The 25984-nt window shown below is 35.9% G+C and overlaps 1 protein-coding gene across 1 annotated transcript in view; it reads right to left on the reverse strand.

The window, feature by feature from the left end:
- Nucleotides 1-9827: 9827 nt before the first annotated feature.
- CCDC102B (coiled-coil domain containing 102B) overlaps nucleotides 9828-25984 on the reverse strand; it is a 170690-nt gene continuing 154533 nt past the window's right edge. Inside the window, exon 6 of the mRNA XM_026842941.1 lies at nucleotides 9828-9949. Coding sequence (XP_026698742.1) covers nucleotides 9860-9949 — 90 coding nt within the window. The 3' untranslated portion in view covers nucleotides 9828-9859. The remainder of the gene's footprint in view (nucleotides 9950-25984) is intronic.

Genomic DNA, 25984 nt, shown 5'->3' on the forward strand with positions numbered 1-25984 from the left:
GCCCATGACAGTAATTAGTAAGCAATCACTCTGTCCTTATCTAGAACCTCGAGTTTTTTATCTTTTCTCCCACTCTCCTGTAGATAAGGGGGAGTGAGAGTGGCTTGGTGGGCACCTGGCAGCCAAACATAGTTAGCCCACCACAACACTGCAAAAAGAGAATCTCATCAATGATTATGTGTACCTAATTATGTGTAAGTTTTCATAAGGCATGGAAAACAAATCGTTGTTCCATTACATGTAGTAAAAGCATTTAAACTTTCTGTTCTACTCAATATAATCTTTAATGATATATCTTACAACACATACTGAGAACAAAATAAGGTGCAGAATTAGCATACAGCAAGGAAAGAACCAAGTTTGTGATTAATCATATAAATTTACAGTCATATATAAAAAATCTGGGGTTAATTTATTTTGGTTCTTTTTTAAAGGTGATGTTTTGAAATATATGTCTAAGATATGTCAGAAGACATTAAAGATACCATTTGTTGTTGGGTTTTTTTTGTTGTTGTTGTGTTTTTGTTTTGTTTTGTTTTTTTCTTTTAAGGGCAGACACCTCAAGGTTTGGGATTCTTCCTTATTCTGATTTGTTTTCTTAGAGAATTACCATGGCAATACCTTCTCCACACATTTTTACTTTATTTATTTTGAGAGAGACTTCTGTGATTTCACTGAGCTCTAATCAATGCCAACAGGACATTAGGGAACAACTACAACGGCCTTCAGAAATATACTGCCATTTCAAAAGATCTCAAAGCTGTGACTCTTAATTTCTGTTTGTGGATACCAATAAAGTAGCACAACGTGTAATGAGAAGCTATGGAGAACATTGACTGTTGAATCCATTTGTAATTTTATTGATTATCTGACTGGAAGAAAAGTGTTCTTTATTAACAGAAATATAGTCTATTGTATATGTACCACAGCATTTTGTTGAGTTAATGAGATTAGTAAATCCACTTTTATCTTCTGATGTGTTCACTGATTGATGGTATGCTAATACTTCTTCATTTTAGACAATGAAAAAAACCCAAAGGTTAAATGATAAGTAGCATGATTTTGGTTTTATTTGTCCTTTTCTTATCTGAATTTTCTTCCTTTCACAGGTTAACAACCTTAAGAATTACTTTATTCAATCTTAGCATAAGCAGTCATTCATGGCCCTTTTCTAATTAAAATCAATTGGCTCCTGAAATGGTAATACCTGGAAAAGATTCTATTAATGATTAAAGGAGGCAACAGAATCACATCTGCAGTCTAAGATAGTTATATTTGTTGAACATATTGAGAATATCTCTTGAAATTAGTGTTTGATTTTTAGATAATTTTGATTTAGATTGTGCAAAAATATGAATACAGCATCTTGATTTCAAATGAGGAAAATTGGTTGCTTTCTTCCTGAAGTCATGTGATAAAAGGTCTCTAATGGTAAAAGACATCCAAGAATCTTCGTAGCTCCTGAGAAATAATTGCTTACTGGCATATTTTTAATTTAGTATTGGAGGATTTTTTTCCCCTTAAAGTGAGGAAGATAGACTCAGGTTACTCAGAGATATCACAGTTGAAGGGTTAAGATTTTAAGCATAGAAGTCACGGAGACAGTAGAACTTGGGAAATAAAATGGTGGAGATTTTGGTAGGAAAGTGTCACCACTTTTAATGAAATTCTGATAGCTCCCACCCTACTGGAGAGAAAACTCAGGACTGGTTATATGTTCTTCATAGTAACTCTCTACTGTTTATTAAATGAACAGTGAAATAAGTACACATTGTTTTGGCATGTATCTTGAAGTGTGTTTACAGAAGTACTGTAGAGGGAAATTGAGACATCTCTCAGCAAAGCAACACCTTATTTAGGAAGGAGAAAGTCAATATGGGTTCACAAATGGAAAGTTCTGTTTCACTAATTTCATATACTTCTATGATAACATCACTTGCCTAGTGGATGATGGCAAGGTGGTGGGTGTAGTTTTTCTGGATTTTAGTAAAGCTTTTGATACTGACCCTCACAGTATCTTCTGGATAAGTTGTCCAGCTGTGGGATGAGCAGGTTCATGGTACACTGGGTGAAAAAACTTGTTGAACTGCAGAGCTCAAAATGTTCTAGTGAATGGATCTACATCTGGCTGGCAACCAGTCACTTGAACCAGGGTTCAATTCTAGGGCCATTTCTGTTCAATACATTTTTCAATTATCTGGATGCAGGGGTTGAATGCACCATTAACACATTTGCAGATAGCGAGGTGCTGTTGACTCTTTTAAATGGCAAGATGCCTTGCAGACGGATTTAGATAGATTGGAGCATTGGGCAATGGTTATTGGGATGAAATTTAACAAGTCCAAATGCCAGATTCTGAACTTGGGATGGAATAATGTTGGGCACAAGATAAATTGGGAGAAAAGTGTCTGGAGAATAGGATGGCAGAAAGGGATCTGGGGATGCTGGTTGATGGAGTCAGCAGTGTGCCCTGGCATCCAAGAAGGCAAATTCTACCCTGAGGTGCATAAAGCAAAGTACAGCCAGTTGATCAAAAGATGTGATTATGCCATTGTATTCAGCCTCATGGAGTACTGTGTGCAGTTCTGGACCGCACAATTTAAGGACGTAAAGATCCTTGAATGCTTCCAGAGGAGGGCAAAAAAGCTGGTGAAAGGACTGGAAGGCATGTCCTGTGAGGAGCAGCAGGGTTTGTCTATTTTGGAGAAAAGGAGGCTGAAGAGTAACTTCATTGCTCTCTGCAGCTTCCTGAGGAGAAGTGGAGAGGGAGGTGCTGAGTTCTTCTCCCTGGTGTTCAGTGATAGGACACATGAGAATGGTTTAGAGTTGCATCAAAGGAGGTTTAGACTGGACATTAGGAGACATTTCTTTACTGAGAGGGTGGTCCAACACTGGAACAGGCTTCCTAGAGAGGTGGTCAATACCCCAAGCATGTCAGTGTTTAAGAAACATTTGAACAATGCCTCTAACAACATGCTTTAACTTTTGGTCAGCCCTGAATTGGTCAGGCAGTCGGACTAGATGATCGTTGTAGGTCAATTCCGACTGCGTATCGTATCGTATCGTATCGTATCGTATTAACCACTGTTTCCCTATCAACTACTAGGTGACCACAAGACCACATAAATCATTCTTTCCTATCTTCCTGCATTTGTACCAAGATTAAATAATATACACATTTACTGCATTAAACAAGGTTTAATGGATCTTGCCAGTTGTGAATATTATTTATAGGTCCTTTACTGTGTTTATAATCAGTTTTCAAAGCTGGTCCACATAAAAACTTTATGCTGTTTATAATCTTATAAAGAAAAACGGAAGTCTAGATTTTGTGAAGTTTCTGTAGTAGCAATCCACTTTTTTAGGCACCACACATCTCAAGAGATGAAGAACAGCTCAATGGTTTGTAACCAGCTTTACAGTTAGGAGTTTTCCTGACTTTCCCGTATTTATCCTTAATGACCCTGAGAAAGTCACTTCTGCACACATCTGTGTGACTTCACTGCCCATCTGCAAAATATGAAGAGGAATGGATGGGAATACTGATATATAGCAAATATTATAGATGTATATTTAAGATCGGGAGGCGTTCCAGTATTATGATGAAAAGGTCATAAATTAACATTTTCTGACATTCTCATCTGCAGCCAGGGAAATAATGCATCATCTTATTTTGGCTTACTTTCAAGTGACTAATTTAGGGGTTTAGTTCTTCACAGACACCTCTGAAGTTCTCTGTGTACATAGTTGCTGAAATAAATATTTTACATAGTTAATGGAAGTAGCTGAGTTTTCTCTTACAGAATAGGAAGAAATTATGAAAATGTAAGTATCTTGTGTGATCTATCACTTTCAGGCAAGAAAACTTATATAACACTACTAAGAAGGTACTTTAATGTATGATCAATAAGTGATTGCAAAGAGTGTGTGGGATAAATGTGAATATTAACTACCCCACACGAAACTATAATTTTCTCATGAGAAAAGAAAGATACTCTATTGATATTCTGAAATATTAATTATCATCATGTGATGATCTTTTTATTGACACCATGACCTTTGGACTAGCCAGGTATCTCACACCTGCTGGATATTATAATGCAGTGAACAGATACTGAAGTTTTATATGGCAGAAACTAGCTTGTAGTTTGCTTTCCATCAGTATCCATGTTACACTACTAAACTGTTAGCACAGAAATGTTCTCCAGTACCAATTAAACATTATTTGTTTTTCTTACAGGATTGGAATCCTAGTTTCCCCGGTAACTCATAAAATTATTTAACGATTTTTAGCCATGGTTATTACTGTGGGCTGAAAAGAGACCCTGGAGCTTAAAGAGATTTTGTCCAATTGCTGAAACCCTAGGGCTTTATCTCTAAAAGAACTGTATTTCTAATGGCTTGTCAGAGAAAAAAAAAAAAAAAAAAAAAAAAAAAAAACTAAACAATACAAGCTTTTATCAGTAAGCTGTTGTGTGGCATGAATGTATATTCAAGTGCTTTGGTGCAAGCATAGAAGCACATTTGTGTAAGCTGTTACAGCATTTGAAAATCAATAATCATGCACTTTTAATTTCTATTTTTCACAGTGACATTTTCAGTACAGCTATGTTACACGTTGGGGTGTCATGAAGATGTTGGCATAAGAAAAGCAAATGAAGCTTTAGAGAAAGAGAGTGTGTCATTTCATAATGCATGCAACAAGGCTAGAATTCTTTTGTTTAATATAAACCATTGAATCAGTAAACTAAGAAAAGGAAGAAGTTTAAATTCCCCCCCCCCCAAAAAAAAAAAAAAAGTAACTATTATGAATCTTATTTTATTGTCAATTCCTATAAGTTTCAAATGTTTAAACTCCACTTAAAAATAAATTGTCTCACATTATCTTGGTGTCTTGTTGATGAACTTGTGTATCAGCTACTGGCAACGAAGACAGCTTTCCTTCATCATATATCTCTATCTCTTAGTGTATCTTGAGAGATAATGGCTGGAATTAGGTCAGCATTTGTAAACATGAAAGAAGGTTAAGAACATAAGAAGACAGTCAAAACACAGATCCTTCCACTTTAGCATCCCATTCCAGCAGTGGCCAAAAACTGGTGGTTAGGGAGGACTGTAAGAACAGGTAGAGCCTTCTGACTGATTCCAGCCTCCAACCATCTGCAGCTCAGGGAATTCCTGGGAAAAATGTTGTTCCTATGTAATTAATAACCTTTAATGCTTTTCATTCATGAACTTCACCAACTTGCACTTGAAGCTAAGCAAATTTTAAGTATACATACACTGTCTTCACAAAGACTTCTACAGCAGAGTTACTAATTGTGAAAATGTTTCTTTTTGTGGTCCTAGGTAAATAACAAGAGAAATAAAGAGATCACACAATCTCTGCAACAGGTTTAGAAGGAGAATGTAATATATTAGGGCAAGAAAAATATTGTTGGCTTTAAATCTAACTAGAATTTTCTTAAAAGTTTTCAGTTTATAGGGGTATAAGGTATGAAACTAACATGTTGCTGAGCAATTAGAGCAAGTTCACAGAATATTTGTGAAACAGAATCTGCATATGTTCATTAACAACTGTATATGGCAAACAGTAGTCCATTATAATTTTTGTCTGACTTGATGGCTGAAAGTTGCTGGTTTTATAAATCATGAATTTTCTAAAATACTCAAAATATGCTTTTGCAGTTTATCTCAATATTTTTATGTTAATTCTTATGTGATATTTACAACAAATAAACTCAAATTTAAATTAAAATGTGATATATATAATAAGATAAATTCGAGATGCATTGTTTCTATGGATTTCTATCATTTCATGAGTATAAGTAACACAAACAGAAACAGTACTTAAATCTAAAGGTATAAGTGAACAATATTTGGGTATTTTAGATAAAATAACTTTTCTTGTTTAAATGTTATTATTTCTTTAATGGAAGAAAGGTGTAATACACATGTCACCCTGATAGAACTGTGAAACCTGAGAAACAGGGTTATTTGCCCATTGTTGTATGAAGTAAAAGACAGTAGCAAACCAGAAGCAAATCACTGACTTCCATTTCCAAAGAGCATCTCCAGACATAGACTTGCCAAGCTGGTGAAGAGGGCTTTAAACTGAAGTTGCTGCGTGAGGGAAACCTGAATCCATCCCACTCCTACCAACTTGATGCCAGCACCAGCAGCAGATGCCCAGAGCCAGCAGAGGTGTTACAGGTCACTAAGAGAGCACCTGAAGAGCAGCATAGAGGGATTCCAGACAGTCAGCCAGCTTCTTCTGGGGCCCAACTTAAATGCCTCTATGTAGCATGGGGAATAATCAAGAAGAGATAGAGGTGTGCACATGCCTTCAGGGATACAATCTTACTGGCATCATGGAGATGTGGTGGGATGGCTCTTGTGACTGGTGTCTTGGAATGGAAGGAGACAGGCTGTTTAGAAAGGACGAGCAGGGAAAATGAGGAGTGGGTGTTATGTTCATGACCAGCTGGAGTGCATGGAGCTCCACCTGGGAATGGATGAGAAGCTGATCAAGAGCTTATGGGTCAGGATTGAAGGGAAGGCAGGGACAGGAGATGTTATAGTGGGAGTCTGCTACAGACCACCCAACCAGGAAGACTGAGTGGACAATACCCTCTATAGAAAGATAAGAGCATCCTCATGTTCGCAAGCCCTGATCCTCATGGGGGACTTCAACGACCCTGATATCTGTTGGAGGGACAACACAGCAACATGTAAGCAGTCCAGGATGTTCCTGGAATACATCGATAGTTACTTCCTTCTCCAAGTGACAGAGGAGCCAACGAGGAGAGGTGCTTTGCTGAACCTTGTTCTCACAAAAAGGAGGGGCTGGTGAGGAGTGTGAAGCTTAAGGGCAGCCTTGGCTGCAGTGACCATGAAATGGTGGAGTTCAAGATCTTTAGGTCAGCGAGGAGGGCACACAGCAAGCTTGCTGCCCTGGACTTCAGGAGAGCAGACTTTGGCCTCTTCAGGGGTCTGCTTGGCAGGGTAACATGGGATAAAGCCCTGGAAGGAAGAGGGTCCCAAGAAAGCTGGTTAATATTCAAGGGTCACCTCCTCCAAGTTCAGGAGTGATGCATCCCAACAAAGAGGAAGCCAGGTAAGACATCCAGTAAGCCTGCATGGACGAACAAGGAGCTCCTGGACAAGCTCAAGAATAAAAAGGAATCCTACAGAGGGTGGAAGCAAGGGGAGATAACCTGGGAGAAGTACAAAAAACCTGTTTGGGTAGCCAGGGATCGGGTTAGGAAGGCCAAAGCCCTGATAGAATCTAATCTGGCCAGGGACATGAAGGCTAACAAGAAAAGGTTTGACAGGTACATTGGTGGCAAAAGGAAGACTGAGGAAAATGAGTGCCCTCTCCAGAAAGAAAAGGGAGTCTTGAGCACCCAGGATATGGAGAAGGCTGAGATACCCAATGACTTTTTTGTCAAGGGCTCCAGCCACACTGCCCAAGATGCAGAAGGCAAAGACAGGGACTGGAAGAATGAAGAACTGCCCACTGTAGGAGAACATCAGGCTCGAGACCATCTAAGGAACCTGATGAGATGTATCCGTGGGTCCTAAGGGAACTGGCAGATGAAGCAGCTAAGCCATTATCCATCATATTTGAGAACTTGTGGCAGTCTGGTGAAGTTCCCACTGACTGGAAAAAGGGAAATATAACCATTGTTTTTAAAAACAGAAATAAAGAGGGCTGAGGGAACTACAGGCCAGTCAGTCTCAGAGTTGTGCCTGATCATGGAACAGACCATTCTGGAATCTATGCTAGGGCACATGGAAAATAAGGAGGTGATTGGTGACAGCCAACATGGCTTCTCTAAAGGTAAATTGTGCCTGACAAATTTGGTGGCCTTTTATGATGGGGTTATAGTGTGCGGGAGAGCTGATCACGCACACGACCAATGTGATCAAGCAGTGCCTGTTTATTACAACTAAGAAAGCCCTTTTATAATGTTCTCCCGCACAGGTGAGTAACATGCAGTACAAGTCCTCAAGATTGGACAGTTAATTTAGCCCATGCTTTAAACCTTCTTATGATTGGATAAAAAGTGCCACATCAGCCTTGCCAGGCTTCCTGCCTCGTGTAACTTCCTCTTCCGTCCCAACCCCTTCTGGGGGTTGTTTGTCTTGTCGAGTTTCTCCCCCCTCATTCAGGGTCACATCCTTATCGCATTCTTGCTTGGCTGAGGCTCTTATCAGTCTTGTTCTCAAGCAGGATTGCTCACATGTCCATTCTCTCACAGAAAGTCCTCTTGAATCCCAACAATAGTGCTGGTGGAAAAAAGGAAGAGCAACTGACGTCATCTACCTGGACTTGTGCAAAGCATTTGACACTATCCCACACAACATCCTCATGTCTAAATTAGACAGACATAGATTTGATGGATGGACCACTCAGTGGATAAGGAATTGGCTGGATGTTTGCACTCAAAGAATTGTGGTCAGTGTCTCGATGTCCAAGTGGAGAGCAGTGACAAATGGTGTTCCTCAGGGCTTGGTGTTGGGGCCAGAGCTGTTAATCTTTGCTGGTGACGTGGACAGTGGGACTGAGTGCACTCCAGCAAATTTGCCAATGACACCAAGCTGTGTGGTGCAGTCAACACTCTGGAGGGAAGGGATGTGCCATCCAGAGGGACCCTGACAGGCTTGAGAGGTGGGCCCATGTAATCTTCATGAAGTCCAGTAAAACCAAGTACAAATTTCTGAACATGGGTAAAGGCAATCCTATTCACAAATACAGGCTGTGTGATGAGTCAATTGAGGGAAGCCCTGCAGAGAAGGAATTGGGGGGTTTAATATATGGAAACCTGACTATGAGCCAGCAATGTGTGCTCTCAGCCCAGAAAGCCAACTGCATCCTGATCTGCATCAAGAAAAGTGACCCTAGCAGATCAAGGGAGGTGATTCTCTCCCCCTACTCTGCTCTTGTTGGACCCCACCTGGAGTGCTGCGTTCAGCTCTGGGACCCCTATCGTAAATAGGAGATAGATCTGCTTGAGTGGGTCCAGAGGAGGCTACAAAGATGATCAGTGGGCTGCATCACCTTCCTTATGAGGAGAGGCTGAGAGAGTTGGAGTTGTTCAGCCTAGAGAAGAGAAGGTGCTGGGGAGACCTTATTGCAGACTTCCAGTATTTAAAGGGGGCTAAAGGAAAGGTGGGGAGGGACACTTTATCAGGGAGTGTAAGGATAGGATGAGGTGTAATCACTTTAAACTGAAAGAGTGCAGATTTAGATTAGATATAAGGAAGAAATTCTTCATTGTGAGGGTGATGAGACACTGGCACAGGTTGCCCAGAGAAGCTGTGGCTGCCCCCTCCCTGGCAGTGTTCAAGGCCAGGTTGGACGGGGCTTTGAGCAACCTGGGCTAGTGGGAGGTGTCCCTGCCAGTGGCCAGGGGGTTGGAACCAGGCAATATTTAATGTCCCTTCCAACCCAAACTATTCTATGATTCTATGATTTCAGACTTACTGTCTTCCCAGGACTGAATGTGAACCTCTCTCATATGCCATGTACATTCTAAAGTATTTTTTCCCAAAGGTAAACTATGGTACATGTTAATTAAAATCCACCTTTTGAAGAGCAATTAAATCAATCGGAAAGGAAGAACAGTCAAAATTCTAAGTTGGTACACACTGACATTAGCATATTTTCTTTGGTTCTTAACGAAGAATCTGGAATACCTAGAAACAATGCATACAGTGTTCCCATATGTATCTGACATGCACTTCCTCAATTAAATTTTCCTAGAGGTCTTCATGAAGAGTGTCAAAGTTTCTTGTCCCTCCTCCTTACTCTTAGCCTTGTTGCTGCAGGGCTGTTTGATGATCTCCTGCACCTTTACTCGCTGTCTTGGTAGAATCTCCAGCAACACACAAGGAACTTTGTCTGGTCCCATATCCTGAGTTCATTTTCTTCTGTCTCTTTAGTCTGAAATAAATTTTTTAAAAATTGTGACCACAACACTGAGCAGAAAAGCCAGTTTAAGTTTAAAACAGTCGCAGATCAAATTTCTTCTAAGAAAAATGTTTCAGTAAGAAACAGTAGTACTTAAATGAGAAAATCTTTCAGTATTGTTAACTTTATAGTACACATTGGATACTTTTTCAACTTAATCTTTAATTCAGTTGAAACAATTACTTGAAATTGTCTTTCACAATGAGAAACAGGCTACACTTGCTTGTTTCACTTTTGATGACTAGGAGCCATTATTTATTGACTGACAGTTCTGAACTGTGGTACTATTACTATTCAAGATACATTTGAAGTTCTTACATATAACTCATGAGTATTTTTATTGGAAGAAGAGAAAATGGAGAATAGTGAAAAAGATCAAAGACATCTCAAACCCCTCATTTGACAGAATTCAAGCCACTGCTTCAGCATAATATCTTAATATTACATTAATAACAATAGGGACAGATTATTTACAAAAGTATAATCATTATAAAGATTATAATTAAAACATAACTATGTTAAAAATATATTCATTTTTATCAATGTTGGTTTGATAAATCACATTCTCAATAACCATGTGGTGTAGAACAAGAACATGCACTCAAGCTGGGCACCAGAAACAGGCTATTATGTTCTCTGGAATTCAGAGCACAGTGAACAGACAGTAGACCTGCACAGAACAACAGAGATTTATAAAGGTTTAGGAGCTTAAGTACTACCCAAAGTAGGTACAGCAAAGTAGCTATGGGACCCTAAAAGTTTTGTGAACAACGAACAACATGTAAAGGAACTCGAGAGTTTTTACCGACTGTGGAATGCTGTGGCCCCAAGTGACTTCTTCGTAGCTCTAACCCAATTCCTGATAGTGTGAATAGGTCAGTCATGCCATAATGCATACACATCTAAGATAATAGTCTTCTATTTAGAAAACAACTATTTTCTTAGGAAAACCCAGTATCACATGTAAAAATCACTCTGGGTTAGGTAACCTGCCAAAGCGTAAAAGCTTTTGAGCTGGCATAGTAATGTGATCACTTACAGTGTCGCAGACCCCATGATGCTCTTGTCTACTGATGAACATGCCCACTAATCATTCGAGATACAGACTGATTGCCAAGCCTTACATCAGTAAGAATCAATAAGCTGGCAAATTCTTCACCTTGTTGGATACACAAGACTAAGCTGATTGGAAACTTAGTTGTTGTTACGGAATTTCACTGGATTTTTATTTTTTTTTTAAAACTGATGGCTGTTTTCTTTTCAATTGCTTTAACAATCTCCAAGAATAACTTTGCCTTATTAAAAATTATAGATAAGTTCTGTTAACAACTCATTGTTATTAAAAATACTTGTGTGAATATATTAGTGCAATATCACTCATAGATCCTTTCCATTAATTTCGTTAATCTAAATCATGTTAATATAAACTAAAAATAAAATCCCTGAAACTAACAACTGAAAGAGATTTAAATTAAATTTAAAGAAAATAAACTAAAAATTTATGAAAAATATCAGCCATAATTGATGGCTCTTCCCCTGGGAATACACATAGTACATTTTCAAGACAAACCAAAATATTGTTTCAAAAATATTTCTTATGTAAACATTTTAGAAACAACCTGGTGTTTCTAGATATCATGTTAACCTCTCTAACATCTATAAAACAGTAAGAGAATTTCATTTTGCCTTCTGTTTCATAATCAAATTGATGCAGTTACACATATCATGAGCTGCTACTAAAAATAATACAGGAATACATAGAATAATAAGCTTTGAATGTTTATACAAAAGCATACACACTTGCCAGATATCACTAACATATAGGCAATCTTATTTAAAAGTCTAGTCCCAATCTGTAATGAATCACAAACTTTAAGAGTGACTATTGACAAGCTAAAGTACAACAACTTCCTTTAATTTCCACACTGGTTTACAACAGTCTTCAAACACCTCCTGTATGAATCCCCGAGATCACTGCTTCATCGAAGGCAATTTTTGCCAAGGTATAACTGGAGTATGTCATATGTATGTCAATTGCTTTTCTCTTTTTACAAGATATAATTCTTCCGAGTAGTTCTGCCTTTTTCTGACTTCAGCGTGTATATTCCATGAGATGGCAGTAATGAATAGCCTATTTAAACGTGAACATTTAAGGAGTTTGTGACATAAAAAATTAGGGAAATCTTTCCCATTGGTAGTCTATGCCAGGCAACCTTGACAACAGCTGGCATCGAGGAAGAGATGGGGCAAGAAGTCTCTTTGTCGTGTCCCTCACCCACATGATGGAAGTGCACTAGGAGCCATGTGAAATGGGAAACATTTCTGCTTCCAGCTGGAGTGTGCTGAGGTTCCTCAGGGCAGGCAGAGAAGCAGCCAATTACACAAGTGTCTGTCCTGGTTGTGCAAAGCCCAGTCAGCTCTGTAGCTGCTGCTGTTGCTTTGGCTGTCTGCTTGGCCCGTACTGAGTGAGCTGAAACCTCTCTATCTATAATGGAAGGACTACACAACTATGTTCCAAATTATTGACAGACAGGGACTAAAACTGTGGAAAGCCTAACAATAAAAATAATATGAAACTGCTCTAAAAAAAAAAAAAAAAATAATTGGGATACAAATGAATAAGCAAAATAAAATGCATGGGTTTTGAACTCCAGATAAATGAGCAAGACATTTTAAAGCTCTTTTCCTAACAGCAGACAAATAGAAAATGCTATCAAAGTCAGCCAACGAAATCATGAAAATGCACAGGCATATAAAAAGGCAGCATACCATATGTCCACCAATATCTAGTACAACAGGAACATTAAGAAAACCATTAAGATAGTGTCCCCATTGTGCCCAGGTATACAATAACATATGGCACATTTCCTGCTTCACTGTGCATTTCCTTGCTTTCATTGTTTAGCATCACTAATTTAGAGCTCAATTAATATAGTTTGTGTGTGCATTCCTCTGCAGAATATTTTCAAATACTTCACTACTGATTAAAATTAATCCTTTCTCTGGTGCAAGTCCACACTAAGTATTAATGTAAGGTAAGATTTTTTCCAGAACTTAATTAAACGGAAGAGCTAGCCAGCTAGAATTATTTTAAGGTAGCTACACGATACTTAAATTATTACTGTTGTCTTATTCAAGTCCTCACACAATTTGCTATAATGATGTTACAGAGAGATATTACAAGGTTGTTGTTGGTTTTAATCAATGAAGACTTCCCTAGGACAGATGTGGGTATCTCTCAGGAGTGCAGATTAAAGGCAAAATAGTAAGGGACTAATGTAGCAGTGTTAAAGAACATACAAGAAATATAAGGTGACTACGTACTGATAAATGTCCACCTGTGCATGTGGAGAAGAAAGGGAAACCAAGATGTCCGAAAGATTTTTCTCCTGTATGGACATTTTTTTCTCAAAAACCTAAAGAAGAGTAAGGAATCTCAGGATTCCCCAAAACAAGGTGAAAATTATTTGTAAGACACACAGTGTCTCTCTTTGGTGTTTACAGATTCCACATTAGTTCAATCCTACCAAGGTTCCTATTTGATTTCAGGACTCCTTATGGGGGGGAAAAAAAAAAAAAGAAGTAGTTCTTTTCTCAAAGGAATATTGTTAATTATCTTACCTGCCTTTCTAAAAGATTCATATACTGTTTCATGAGTTTGATATAAAAAAAGAAATTAGAGTGAAAATAAACCCCCCCCCCAAATTCTCAAATCAGCAATGTTTAGCAAATAATTGATTAGTCCAAATACCTAATAACATGCATGTTTAATTTTAAAAGATAAATGGTGGAGTTCACCTATTAAATAATAAGCATCAATCAGATCCACTAAGATTTCTCTTTTACTGTCTCACCCATGACAGTGATGCTCTGCAGTACTACCTGAAAAAATCATGAATAGTTTATTTCCAAGCATGGATAGAGAAGAAAGGAGTCTGTGGTATGAAACCAAATCAGAATGAAAAGAGGAAATAATTACAAACTTAAATTAGTATCTTCACTGGTATAAACTGTTCCTTAAATTTAAACATTTATTAATGCCTAAAATAATTAATATTCTAAGTGAAATTACAGGTTCCCACCCAAATTTAACACAGATTTATCTCAGCTTCTGATTTAACTGAACCACATTTGCCATTTAACATTAGGGGACTGTTACAGACCATGAGTGAACATATGGATACTGAACTAGGTTTCATATCTTCACAAGGCAGAAATTGCTTAGACCCTGTGTAAGGTCATCCACTATGTGATTCCAGTCTCTAAAAATACTACATGGGCTCTCAAACAGTATGACTTTTTCTTTTAAATGTATTTCCTTTGAGAGCCAAAAAAAATCCAAGTCATGTTTTTCTGTATTTCTCATTCAATTAGTTTTACTTCCTTGGAACTCATGCAAAATTATGCTTTTTGATTTTCCTTTGTTATATTCCCTTTTAACTTCAAAATTCATCTCAGAATGAATTTCCCTAGTACATATCTGGATACAGTGTATTACAGTAGCTACCACTGAAATTTACTAAACAATTACATTTAATATTTTCCATTGGGTGCAATATGACAAAAAATGACAATTTTGATCAAAGTTTTGCTACTGCAAACTAGAAACAACACTTTGTAACTGATTCACCACAGTCGCATAGATCAGAACCTGAAATTAATATTTATGGAGATAAAATAGTTTAAGTTACCCACTTTAAGCACCTTAAGAACGGCAGAGGATGAACATTACGCGGTGGGTATCTAACAGAGAAGGATTCCTTCAAACAGCCATTCATAAATTCAGGTCTTGTTAACAGTGAGGTTTTCCAAAAGAAGAATTACCATTTATAACATTACAATTTCACCGTTCTGGCACATAATAAAAATTAAGATGACCTTTTAAAAGGTCTGTTTTTTCTTAAATTGATTTTCCTTAGTTCTCAGATAATCACATATGTTTGCTTATTTGACTTTGCATAATAACGTCTTTCTTCAACTCTAAAATTTTAGAATCAGGTCATGAAATTCCCAAATAATGTCACTTTTGTGAAGAAAATGCTTCCTTTCCTACATGACAGAAGGAAAAACCCCACAATCCACTCTCCCTAACAAACTGAACACAAGAAATAATTTCAACTTTTAGTGAACTGACAACTTTCTGGCTTTTCTAGCTTTGTTTCTTAGAACACTGTGCTTACTGATATGCACCAGTATATCCGTATCAACTGCTTTTACAGTGAGAAAATACAGAAAGTACATTTTTCACAATATGCTTGAAAATGGTTTTTGGTGTTTTTTTGGTGGTTTCTTTTGGTTTTTTTTTTTTTGTTTGTTTGTTTCTTTGTTGGTGTTTTAATTGTCCATCACTATTTATAGGTATATTTATCAGTATCATATAAGTGTGCCAATAAATATGTAATTCCTTGCATATTACTATAACAGATAAGAAAATGTCCTTATATTTGAATATAAAGCATACTTCAGCTCTTTTCCTATTGGTAAGCATACATTAAGGTTAAATACAAATTGTTTTCACCATTATTCTCTGCAAATCATTGTGTTTGACATCTGTATTGCAAGTACTCAAAATTTAAATAAATTTAAATGTAAATTTGAAGAGATGTCAGAAATATTGTATAGTGATCCACACAATACAATCAATATGTTGGGGTTTTTTTTCATATAGCCAGATTAAATTAGATTTAAAAATCCAACAATCCATGAACCTTTAGCTAAATGACTTGCTTATTGTTAAACAATCTAAAGATTATCTGAGAAAGTAGATATTTTAGCAGCTGTTTTAAGAGTTATAAGTAGATAGTGTAAGACTTATTTGTGTAATATGCTTTAACATTCTTTACAAAATTCTGAATACAGGAATGGTTCTGGTCCTACAGAGAAGAAGATATCAATAATACATACACTTCCTTCTGTTTTAAGAAGTGTGATTTGCATGGAAGGCTTTTTGTGGGCATTTTTTTTTAATAGCTGAAAAAAGGATAAGAAAGTACTCTTGGCACAAGCTCTTTTCTCATTCCTTTTTTATACATTAAGATTCACTTTCTGCAGTAATATTGTCACCTATATAATCTCCAGGCCAATAAAAAGCATGATCATTCCCTTTCCCAGTAATTACATGGTTGCCAGCTTCAATTTAGTTCCATTTACTCTTTCAGAATTCTTAACTTCTAGCAGTTGCTCAACATGTGTCTTCATTACTTTCCTTTTACTTGTTCCAGGTGTGAAAGGTATTCAACTCTGTAGCAGACATTAACTTCTCCCCCCTCCCCCCACACCTCCTCTTATGCATTTCCTATTCTCCATTCAAATTGGTCTTGAAACTAAGTGGGCTATCTTCAGAATCATGTCAAGGAGGGTTTTTTTGTCATGTACTGTTTAGGTTCGGGTTTGTTTTGTTTGTTTTGTTTGTTGTTTTTTTTTGTTGTTGTTGGTTTTTTTTTTCCCCACACTGAAAATACTACGCTAATATTTAAACTGAAAAATGAAGTTATCTTCAAAATAAGGAAAAAAACCTATGTACACTCAACAAAACAGACCATTAAATCCTGAAAAAAATATTTACTATACTGCAGTATCATTCATTATTATGCTTCCCAGTCATAGTCATTGAATGGAAATTATACAAGAGTTCTAGGAAGCACTGGAGAGTTTTGCCATACACCATGTTCTACCGTGGACTATTGTTCAAATCACGGTTCATCTTTGACTCTACTGAAGTCTGATATCTCTTGAACTGGCTGGAGTAAAGCCAAATACTGTGGGTCACTGCTGTTCTGTGATTACAAGCTTTGCAACAGTGAAAGCATTTCTTTTAAAACTTGTAAGACTGACAGATAGAATGTGAATGTGCACATTACTTATTCTGCTCCTTTCCATTACTCCCAGCTTCAATTTCTGACATGATAGTAGCTACTATCTCACAAACAGTTAAAGATAACATGCAGCTAGAAAATTACCTAACTGGAAGTTTGAACCTCGGCTTTCAAATATCACAAAGCACTGATCTCTAGCTCTGTGGTTTGTAAGGTTTTGATTGATGAAATCATGTGGGAACTGAAATGAAAAGCAACAAATGTTGACGGTAATCTGGTGATGTGAAGGTTTCATTATCTTAGGACCTACCATGTCTGATAAAATAGTACAAGTACTCTCAGGACCAGTAAAATTATCTTAAATATGCAAACAGCAGGGGGAAAATACTGATCCCTACGTGGCAGTAAATCAGACAAAGACTAAAGCAGAGTAAAGTAGTTAAAGACAGAGGTAAAATACAATTAGATAAGATATAGAGCACTCTTTTTCATTGTCAATTCTTTGTAACAATGTTATTATAAATTATTTATTTAGCGATGCATTAGAATAACAAAACGGTATTTGTCAAATACCAGTCATAGTTTTGGTTTCCTATTGGAGGAAAATAATAATATGTGTTTTCTGAATTTTTGGATAAGCAAATATGCCTGAAGTATTCCACATCTCAATTACATTCATAATGTACCTAATTCTCAATACAGTGCAGGACAAGGTGGCTCATTATCTACAAACTCCTTTGAAAAGTCTAATTTTAGTGTCTCTGGTTGTGACAGTGCCAGGACATAAGCTGGCTGTGTTTATACTGTCCACTTTTCTGGTACATCTCCAGCATCCAGAACCATTGCATGAGGAAAGTCTGATAATACATTCCTGTTTAGTACTTCTATTATGCTCTTACAGACCTGTTTCCCAGCAATTCAGATAATCCCTTTTGGAACCAGCCAATACACTCTGCCTGAGTAGTCTTTTAAGGCAGATTCACAGCAATGAAGTACTCAGTTGTTTTAGTGACCCTTTGTACACTCCCCAGTATGTTCATGTCTTATACGGGGGGCCCAGAATTGAATCCAGTGCTCCTGAAGTGTTCTCACTGGGGCTCAGTAGAGGGAAAGGATCTCCTCCCCCAACCTCCTGACAATGCTTATCCTAATGTTGCTGGTCTTCACTGGCTTGAGGGTGCATTGTTGACTCATGGTCAACTTCTTGTCCAGCAGGACTCCCAGTTGCCTTTCTGCAAAAGCTGCCTTCTAGCAGCCCTAAGTACACTCTAGTGCAAGGGATTCTTCCTACCCAAGTGCAGGATTTGACATTTGCATTTGAATTTTATGAGGTTACTGTCTGCCCATTCCTTCATCTTCTTCAGGTCCCTCTGAATGACAGAATAACTACCTGGCCTATTAATGACTCTTTTCTGTTTCATATCATCTGCAAATTTGCTGAGGGTACACTCTGTCCCATAATCCAGATGATTAATGAAGCTAAATAGTACTAGCCCTATCATTGACCCCTAAGGTACACCTCTAGTGATTGCCCTCCAAATGGACTTCATTACATTAACCACAGATCCCTCAGCCCAGCAGTTCAGCCAGTTTTAAGTCCACCTCACTGTTCATTAGTTTAGTCTGTAATGCATCAGCTTGTCTAGGAGTATGTTAGGAGCGACAGCATTGAAAGTATTACTAATGTCAAGATGAACATTCATTGTTCTCTCATCATCCACAAAGCTAGACAATTATTTGTAGAAGGCTATCAGGTTGATCAGGCATAATTTCCCCTTTACAAATTCTTGCTGACTACTTACAGTCATCTTCTTGTTCTTATGCTTGGAAATGTTTCCCAGAATTAGCTGTTCCATTACCTTCTTGGGAATTGAGGTGAAGCTGACTGCTCTGTGGTTTCCCATATTCACCTTCTGTCCCCTTCTGCACAAAAGGCTGCACAGACTGCTGCACCTATTACTGCCTCTGTTATTCATGCTCTTTTATGGCTTCAGTGCTACCTAGTTCTCATATTCAGTCAACAGTGCTATGCTCAGTTTATCCTCTTGCCCTCATGATTCTGTAAATCTCAGATACCCCTCTCAGCTCTCTTCTCTTCAGGTCCAAGACTCTTTCCTTGAAAAGAAGCCAATCCATCCACTTGACTCATTCAGAAGCTGGAGCATATACAGCTGTAGTTTCATTGTGAATTTATGCTCAAAAGTTAAAAAAAGCCACATGCATATATTAAAATGGAATATTAGCAGCTCAAATTATATGTAAATGAGGTTAATTTCACATCCTCTGCAATTTTAATTATACATTTCAGTGAAAGAAAAGGTCCTGAACATTCTTTCAGTACTGATAGAGAAATCTTGTAGTTTTTGTCTGGCTACATCAATTTTATTACCATTGAGATTCTTTTTCTGGCTGTTGCTCTGTAATTCCTTGGGTTTTCATATTTGTAAATCTTTTGCTAGTGCCGAAGATTGAATCTATGAGACTTCAGATGGCTGAAAACCTCTACTTTTCAAAAATAGTGTTTCAATTAAAAAAAAAAAAAAACAAAAAAAACAAAAAAACAACAACTTTCTATTTATGGTATCAAGAATTAAGAGAATATTGGACTGACATGCTATGAAGCTCTTCTGTGACCAGAAACAGAATCCAGCTTTTTGTTATGCGGTTAAACCAAGCATAACTGATGCAAAGTATTCTCTTTATTTCCTGAAAATTATGAATCACAGCAGGTGATTTAGAATGAGCATCATTCCACTGGGATCAAAAATAACAAAAGCAGCTTGAGAAAACTGTCTGCATGGTAGATGCTCTTAGATTTTAGGACCGTTTATAGGATTTTATAGAAGATACAGAATCCACATGATCATTAGAAACTAAATGACACCACCACAGAACATGTAGAAGTCAGAGGCACATACATTTTATTTGCTAAATTTAAGAAAGACAACCACCCCCCAAAAAAGATATTATTTTCATTATGTATTTCTGTAGTCTCTTCATATGTTATGTTGTAGGTGCTGGATTTGATCATTTTTGTGCCAGTATAATTCCATTAACTCCCTAAACTGATTCAAGAAGAGTATTAGAAATATTCACTGTCAGATTCTAGTAATAGATGGCCACATCATTTTGTTAAAGTAAGCAGCTCATCTCTTTCAAGTTATATTAGATACAAAATGGAGGGAAATACAATGATACATGAAAAGATGGACAGCCATTTGTTACAAATACATGTATGCATATGAGTTAGTTTACCTCTCCATAAGAAGACATAGCATTTAATTATTCTTAAACCTGATGTAAGAAATATTTTTTTCCCCCTTAAAATTGTGAAAGAAGCACAACCAAGAGCTCCACACTGAGTTATCTTTAACATTCATTGAGTAATTTTCACAAATCTAAAACATATTCAGAGCATACATAAATCATTTACATGGAGCAACATTTTTAAGGTTAGTAAGAATTTGTAATCTTTCTTAAGTCTTTCTTGCTTACAGCCTAAACATTTAGAAACAATATACAAATAATATGAGTAATCTTAGATCATCTTTTACATTACAGTCTTTCGGTTTGGCACAACTATCACTTGGGACATTTTATGACAATTGCCACTGTACTAGGAAGGGAAAGAAGTTCCTTAGTGGCAGTGTCATCTTCAGAATGAAACAGTGAAAGTCCCTCCAAGAGGAATAAACTTGCATTCTCCAGGTCTGAGATGATATTTGTCTTAAAATATTCTATGTCTGAGGGAAGAATATATGCCCAATAGACTTCTTAGAAGATCCTAAGAATTATGAGAACCTTTGAATACTACAACTTCTCTTTTCTACTAATTTTCTAAATTTTGGAATTTAGCTGAAGCATGGAAACAATAATGAAATGTAAGTTTGACAAATACTTTACAGATAATAGTAAAGAAGCACAAGGTTTTAACCAGCACAAATGCTGACAGGACCATGAAATTCCTCCTTGCTTCTGTTCCTTTTTTGTAGATAAATAGATATGTCTGTGTAAAGCACACCATGATGGATACAGAAAAAAAATACATTACCGCTTCTTTGTTTAGAAAGGTAGGAGAAAATAGGGCAGTATTTGGAGTTTGAAACCGGCTCAAGAAACAATTTCACACATCATCATTCAGGATCTCTCAAGGATGGAGATGAATTGTAGCTGCTCACAGTGATATGGAAAAGAGTTATTCCTTTCATATATATTTTACTATGTGGTTAGGAAAGTAACTGTATGCATACATCTGATTAAAGTGCCATGTAATATATGCAAATTTGGTGTGAGTTTTGGACAGGTAGCAAGCTGCCCAGTGGACAATCATAATTTAAATTTTTTTCTGTTGTTGACCTAATGTAGAAAAAAGAAGAATTTTTAGAATGTTTTATAACTAAATAAAATGAAAAAACAAAACAAAACAAAAAACCCACAACAAAAAAACCCTACTGGTAAACTTAAAGTGAAATTTAAAAACAGAGCATAATTATTTCCTATCACTCTTTATGTAGCAGAACAGAACCAGTCAAAATAGGCTGTTACACATAATCCAGAAAATGTTATTAAAAAAAATAAATTAAAAAATTCTTGTGGTATAGAAAAATCCCCAATGTAGTGTAACTAAGACCAAAAACAAACTTCAAGATGCATATGATGGAGTGAATAGGAACAAGTCACCTTCTCTAACAATATAGAAAGCAGGGACCATCAGATGAAACCAGTGAAAGGCAGGTTTGATGCAAGAAAGACTAAGTTTTAACAGAAAAAAATTAAGTCTTGACACTTCTTGTAACAGGCCATTATGAAAGCTTTACGGGGTCCTAAAATCTGTTGAATAATTTAATAGATGAAAAATCAATATAAGGCTTAAAAGATACCATCTCCAACTGATAAGTCCTTGACCTTGATTTTCCTGGAATCTGGCACTATATTCCTGAGACATATGTCTACCTGTCTCCATTTCTCTTACAGTTTTACACAAATACACTTTTGTCCACCACCAGAAACAGGATAACAGTTTAGATGGAACTTTGTGGTATTGTTCTGTTATATTCATTAAGCATTAATGACCATACAAAACAACATTTGATTTTTTTTTTCCTGACCCATACTTAATGTTGCAAGAATGATAAATGTGAAATTCACTCTGCTAAGACTTGGAGGACTTTTTGCCTCAGCTGTTTTTGGTTTTTTGTTTGTTTGTTTGTTTGTTTGTTTTGGTTTTTGTTTGTTTGTTTGTTTGTTTTTCTCCAAATACATTTAAGACACACAGTCTTACTGACCAGGGAGAAACTTTGAGTTATAAGCATGGGTTTCTATTTTATATGAAATCAAAATGAAGGAAAAGAGAACACAAAGTTCAGTCTTTTGTGTTTCAGACTGTGACTTCTCTCTGTCTAGTAAAACCCAGAGGTATTTTGCATGTGACTTCAAGGATGAGATAAAGTTTCACGTTTGGAAGCCATTGAGCTATCTTCACCATTATATTTCATTTCAATCAATGCTAATTTTCTTGTTAATTTGATGAATTTAAGTAATTCAGATAATTATATTTTATTTATTTTTTGAGATTAAATCTGGCTTAACAAAATGTCAAAATAACATTTCCATATTTCTTACTTAAGAATTAAAATTAATTAGAACAGTACTGGACTACAACAAAACTGCACCTTGTTAAAATATATAAAACTAGAAGCATCACAACTCTCTTGCATCTTTGCTATATGTGCTCTGGTTCCGTACAACATAGCTCATGTTGCACAAATTTTGAAATATTGCTTCTCTAGCTCTATACTTTCTCATTATCCCATCAGAAGATATTTAATTTTTCATATCTTACAGGACCAACTTTAGCTGCAACTTCCTTCTTAAAAGGGGCCATGACACTAGGATATGGAAGTAGATATAGGTACTTACAAAAGTAATTAATCATTCAAATGACAGGTTTCTAGGACCTTCTACAGAGTGCACTATTGGTTATAAATCCCAACAGTTGGTGATACATCACTTTCTAATTTGTGTACGTCTTTCACATCACTTTTCACATTTTCACTTTCCTATTGTGTCTCTTTGTTGTAACTGTATCAATTTCTTAATTATTCTGAATTCATGTGCTTTGCAACAAATGACAAGCTTTCGGGTAGTTCACTTCTGGGTAGAAGCATTGATTTTTCATTTATGTCTCAAACACAATTTTTTTGTGCTTCTGAATAAGTCCAATTCCTATTTAAAAATACAATGCAATAAAGAATATATATTTATATTTAATAATGGTCTTCTTAAATAAAATAACGATCAAAAAATTATTTGTATTTGTCAAATAAAGAGTTTGGTTTAAATTTTGAAAATTTGGACTTCTTCAAAATCTAAATATTGAGCACCTGTTTTCCTCATATTTAAGCCAATGATCACAGATACAGAAGTTTTACTGAAATGTAACTTTATTACAGCTACTGCTGTGAGTGGATGATACCACACCTTGGCAAATGTTCTCAGATTGTATCATGTGACACTTGTAATAGAATTTTAATTGGTAATGGTGGTCACTACATTTGTGATGATGCTTCAAAAATATTCCATGTTTTTTTGTTTGCTGCTATATCTTCAAGAACGTCTCCAGTGAGGGCAAGCAGACAAAATCAATTATTTAAAAGCATCTCAGAAGCCTCTTTCAAGAAAAATGAGGAACATTCACTAATATTTTTTTGCTAGTGACAGAAAATGCAAATCATAGCAGGAGGCTTTCAAGTATGGAGCTGATGGATGACAAACATGTTACCCTAAAAAAAAAAATGCATGCAATATAGGCTTTAACTTTTTGGAAATATTGTTCAAAGAAGCTGTCTCATAAAAATGTTTCACATTGCTTTCTGAAAACTGGGAGAAAGTTACTCTTCTGGTCTCCAGAAATATGTGCTGAGAAGTGATAAGCACATCTAAAAGATTTAATTAAAGCTCTCAAGAATAAAGAAAAGAACTACTGACACAGAAACTGTCATGACAAATTATCTGTTAAAGAATCTTTAAGAACCAGAAAATACGCAGCTAACTACAGAAAATGTTTTAAAACTCTTACTGCAGACAATTAGATAATCTGGGCCATAATACAGATTTATAATGTTCAGTACAAGGTCATTTGCTTACTCTGATAGACTCAGAAAAGTTGAAATTTTAAATTATTTATCAAAAAAAGTGTCTTTTATAAGTGATATGCAACTGGTGTGGATCTTTTAAAAACTTTTCCATAAAGTTATATTTCAACATTATAATATTTAGCATCAGCAGTAAAGCACTTGGCTGTTTAATTACCAAGCTGGTAATTCTATTAATAATTTTATGAGTGGTGTTTGTGTTTAGTGACAGAAAAACTTCAGGAAGGATCAGTAACTTATTTAAGAACAATCATGGTGATACTCCACCTTTTTTTGAATCCTATATTTTACAAGATCATCTACTACTTCAGATTAGCTTTCAGAATAATACATTGGTTATCTCTACTTTATATGATAATCATAGACTGAATTCAATCCTATTGAAAGAATGGGATATTACCATGAATAAGAAGCTAAAGGAAAAAAAAACAAAACAAAACAAAACAAAACAAACCACCACATATTGAATCTAATTGTTGTCTTAAAATATGTTAAGAATTTTACCAGTACTTGCTCCACTAGTGGCCTAATGATTTCTAAATAATGAAGTGAAATAGAAAGAATGCATGTTGTTCATGGACTGGTATGTCAGGTTTTTCCTTTTGGATCACTTATAGAATGATATGAAAATGCCTGTGTTTACTGGGATGAATATTTAGTTCAGATACAAAATATAAAAATGATATTGTTAAGAAAATATTATGTGCAGATAAATAGATAATAATACTGTTGATACTGGAGGTAATCAGCATAACATAAAAATATCCTCATATATTGAATTTATCCAAACCCATAAGAAACAAAGTGAGTGATGCAATGGGCTTTCCTACATTGTCAGTCAGAATGAAAAAAAATGGATTGTTGTATTACTAAATCTTTTTTTCTAATATAGAAAGTTACTTCTATGCTGACATTAAATCACTAGCATGAACAGTTTAGCAACATCTGAAGCTTTAAAGAAACCGATTAAAACTTCATATAAGAGGGACTAAGTGCAGATAAACAGGCTATAATTTAAACAGATCATTGAAGACTATTGTTTGACTTTCCAAAAGGCAAAGAGCATAGAGTGCAACTCAAAGAGCATGGAAACTAGCTTTCTGTTATGTTCCTCTAAATGTTCATAAATAAACCATTTACCATCTCCTTACATCTGTTTCTGCATAGGTTCTATTAAACATCAGAAAACTAAAGTTAGTGATAAGGAGACTTTTCTTAGAGATTGTATTCATGCAAACAACTCAGCAGTGTCTTATGAAATGCCTTCTTAAAATAAGACTGCATTTAAAATTTTTAGAATAAACATCAAACAAACGAAATTTGCACGAATGTATATTTCTCATTTTCAAAGAGCTGTAAGTAAAAGTATTCAAAAAGAATGGCAACTTATCTCAGATCCTTTCTAATTAAATAAAAATAATATAAAAAGAAGCAAAATTTATCATTTCCTTTCCTTAGTTGATTTCTTAATTGAATTAAGGACCTGGGGAAATACATTTTTCTATCTGCATCTGACAGATAATTCCTCATAAACTCTAGGAATGAAAACAAATTATCCAAGGTCTCAATAAATATGTCATGAGATAAATTCATTGCTGATACCAATTTAGGAAACAGGTTCAATTTTGAGAATGAAGGATAAATAAAATATAATATATTTAAATATTAATTTAAATTTTCTGGAAGAGTGATTCTAAAGGTATAGAGAAACAGTATTAGTATTTCCTTATTTTGTAGAATAGTGCCAGGATGCTACACAGATTCTCCTTTGCCCAAGATTTTTTTTATCTGGTAGAATAAGTATGCAAGATCTTGTCTACAAAACTGTTTTATATCGCTCAATGTTCTTTTTCCAAATTCATTTCACACAGCATAACATAATCTCTTCATGTACATTGAAATAGTATCCTTGTGATTCCTGGTTGTCAATTTGGCAGGTCAAAAATGTGAATATTTTAATCTCTAGATTAGAGGGAGAGTTGCTATGGTACTGCAAGTTTAGAATCAATCAATCCCCACGAAGTGACTCATTTCCCAAG

The sequence above is a fragment of the Athene cunicularia genome, assembly GCF_003259725.1.
Source record: "Athene cunicularia isolate RWA chromosome 2 unlocalized genomic scaffold, athCun1 chr2_part1, whole genome shotgun sequence".
Lineage (NCBI taxonomy): Eukaryota > Metazoa > Chordata > Aves > Strigiformes > Strigidae > Athene > Athene cunicularia.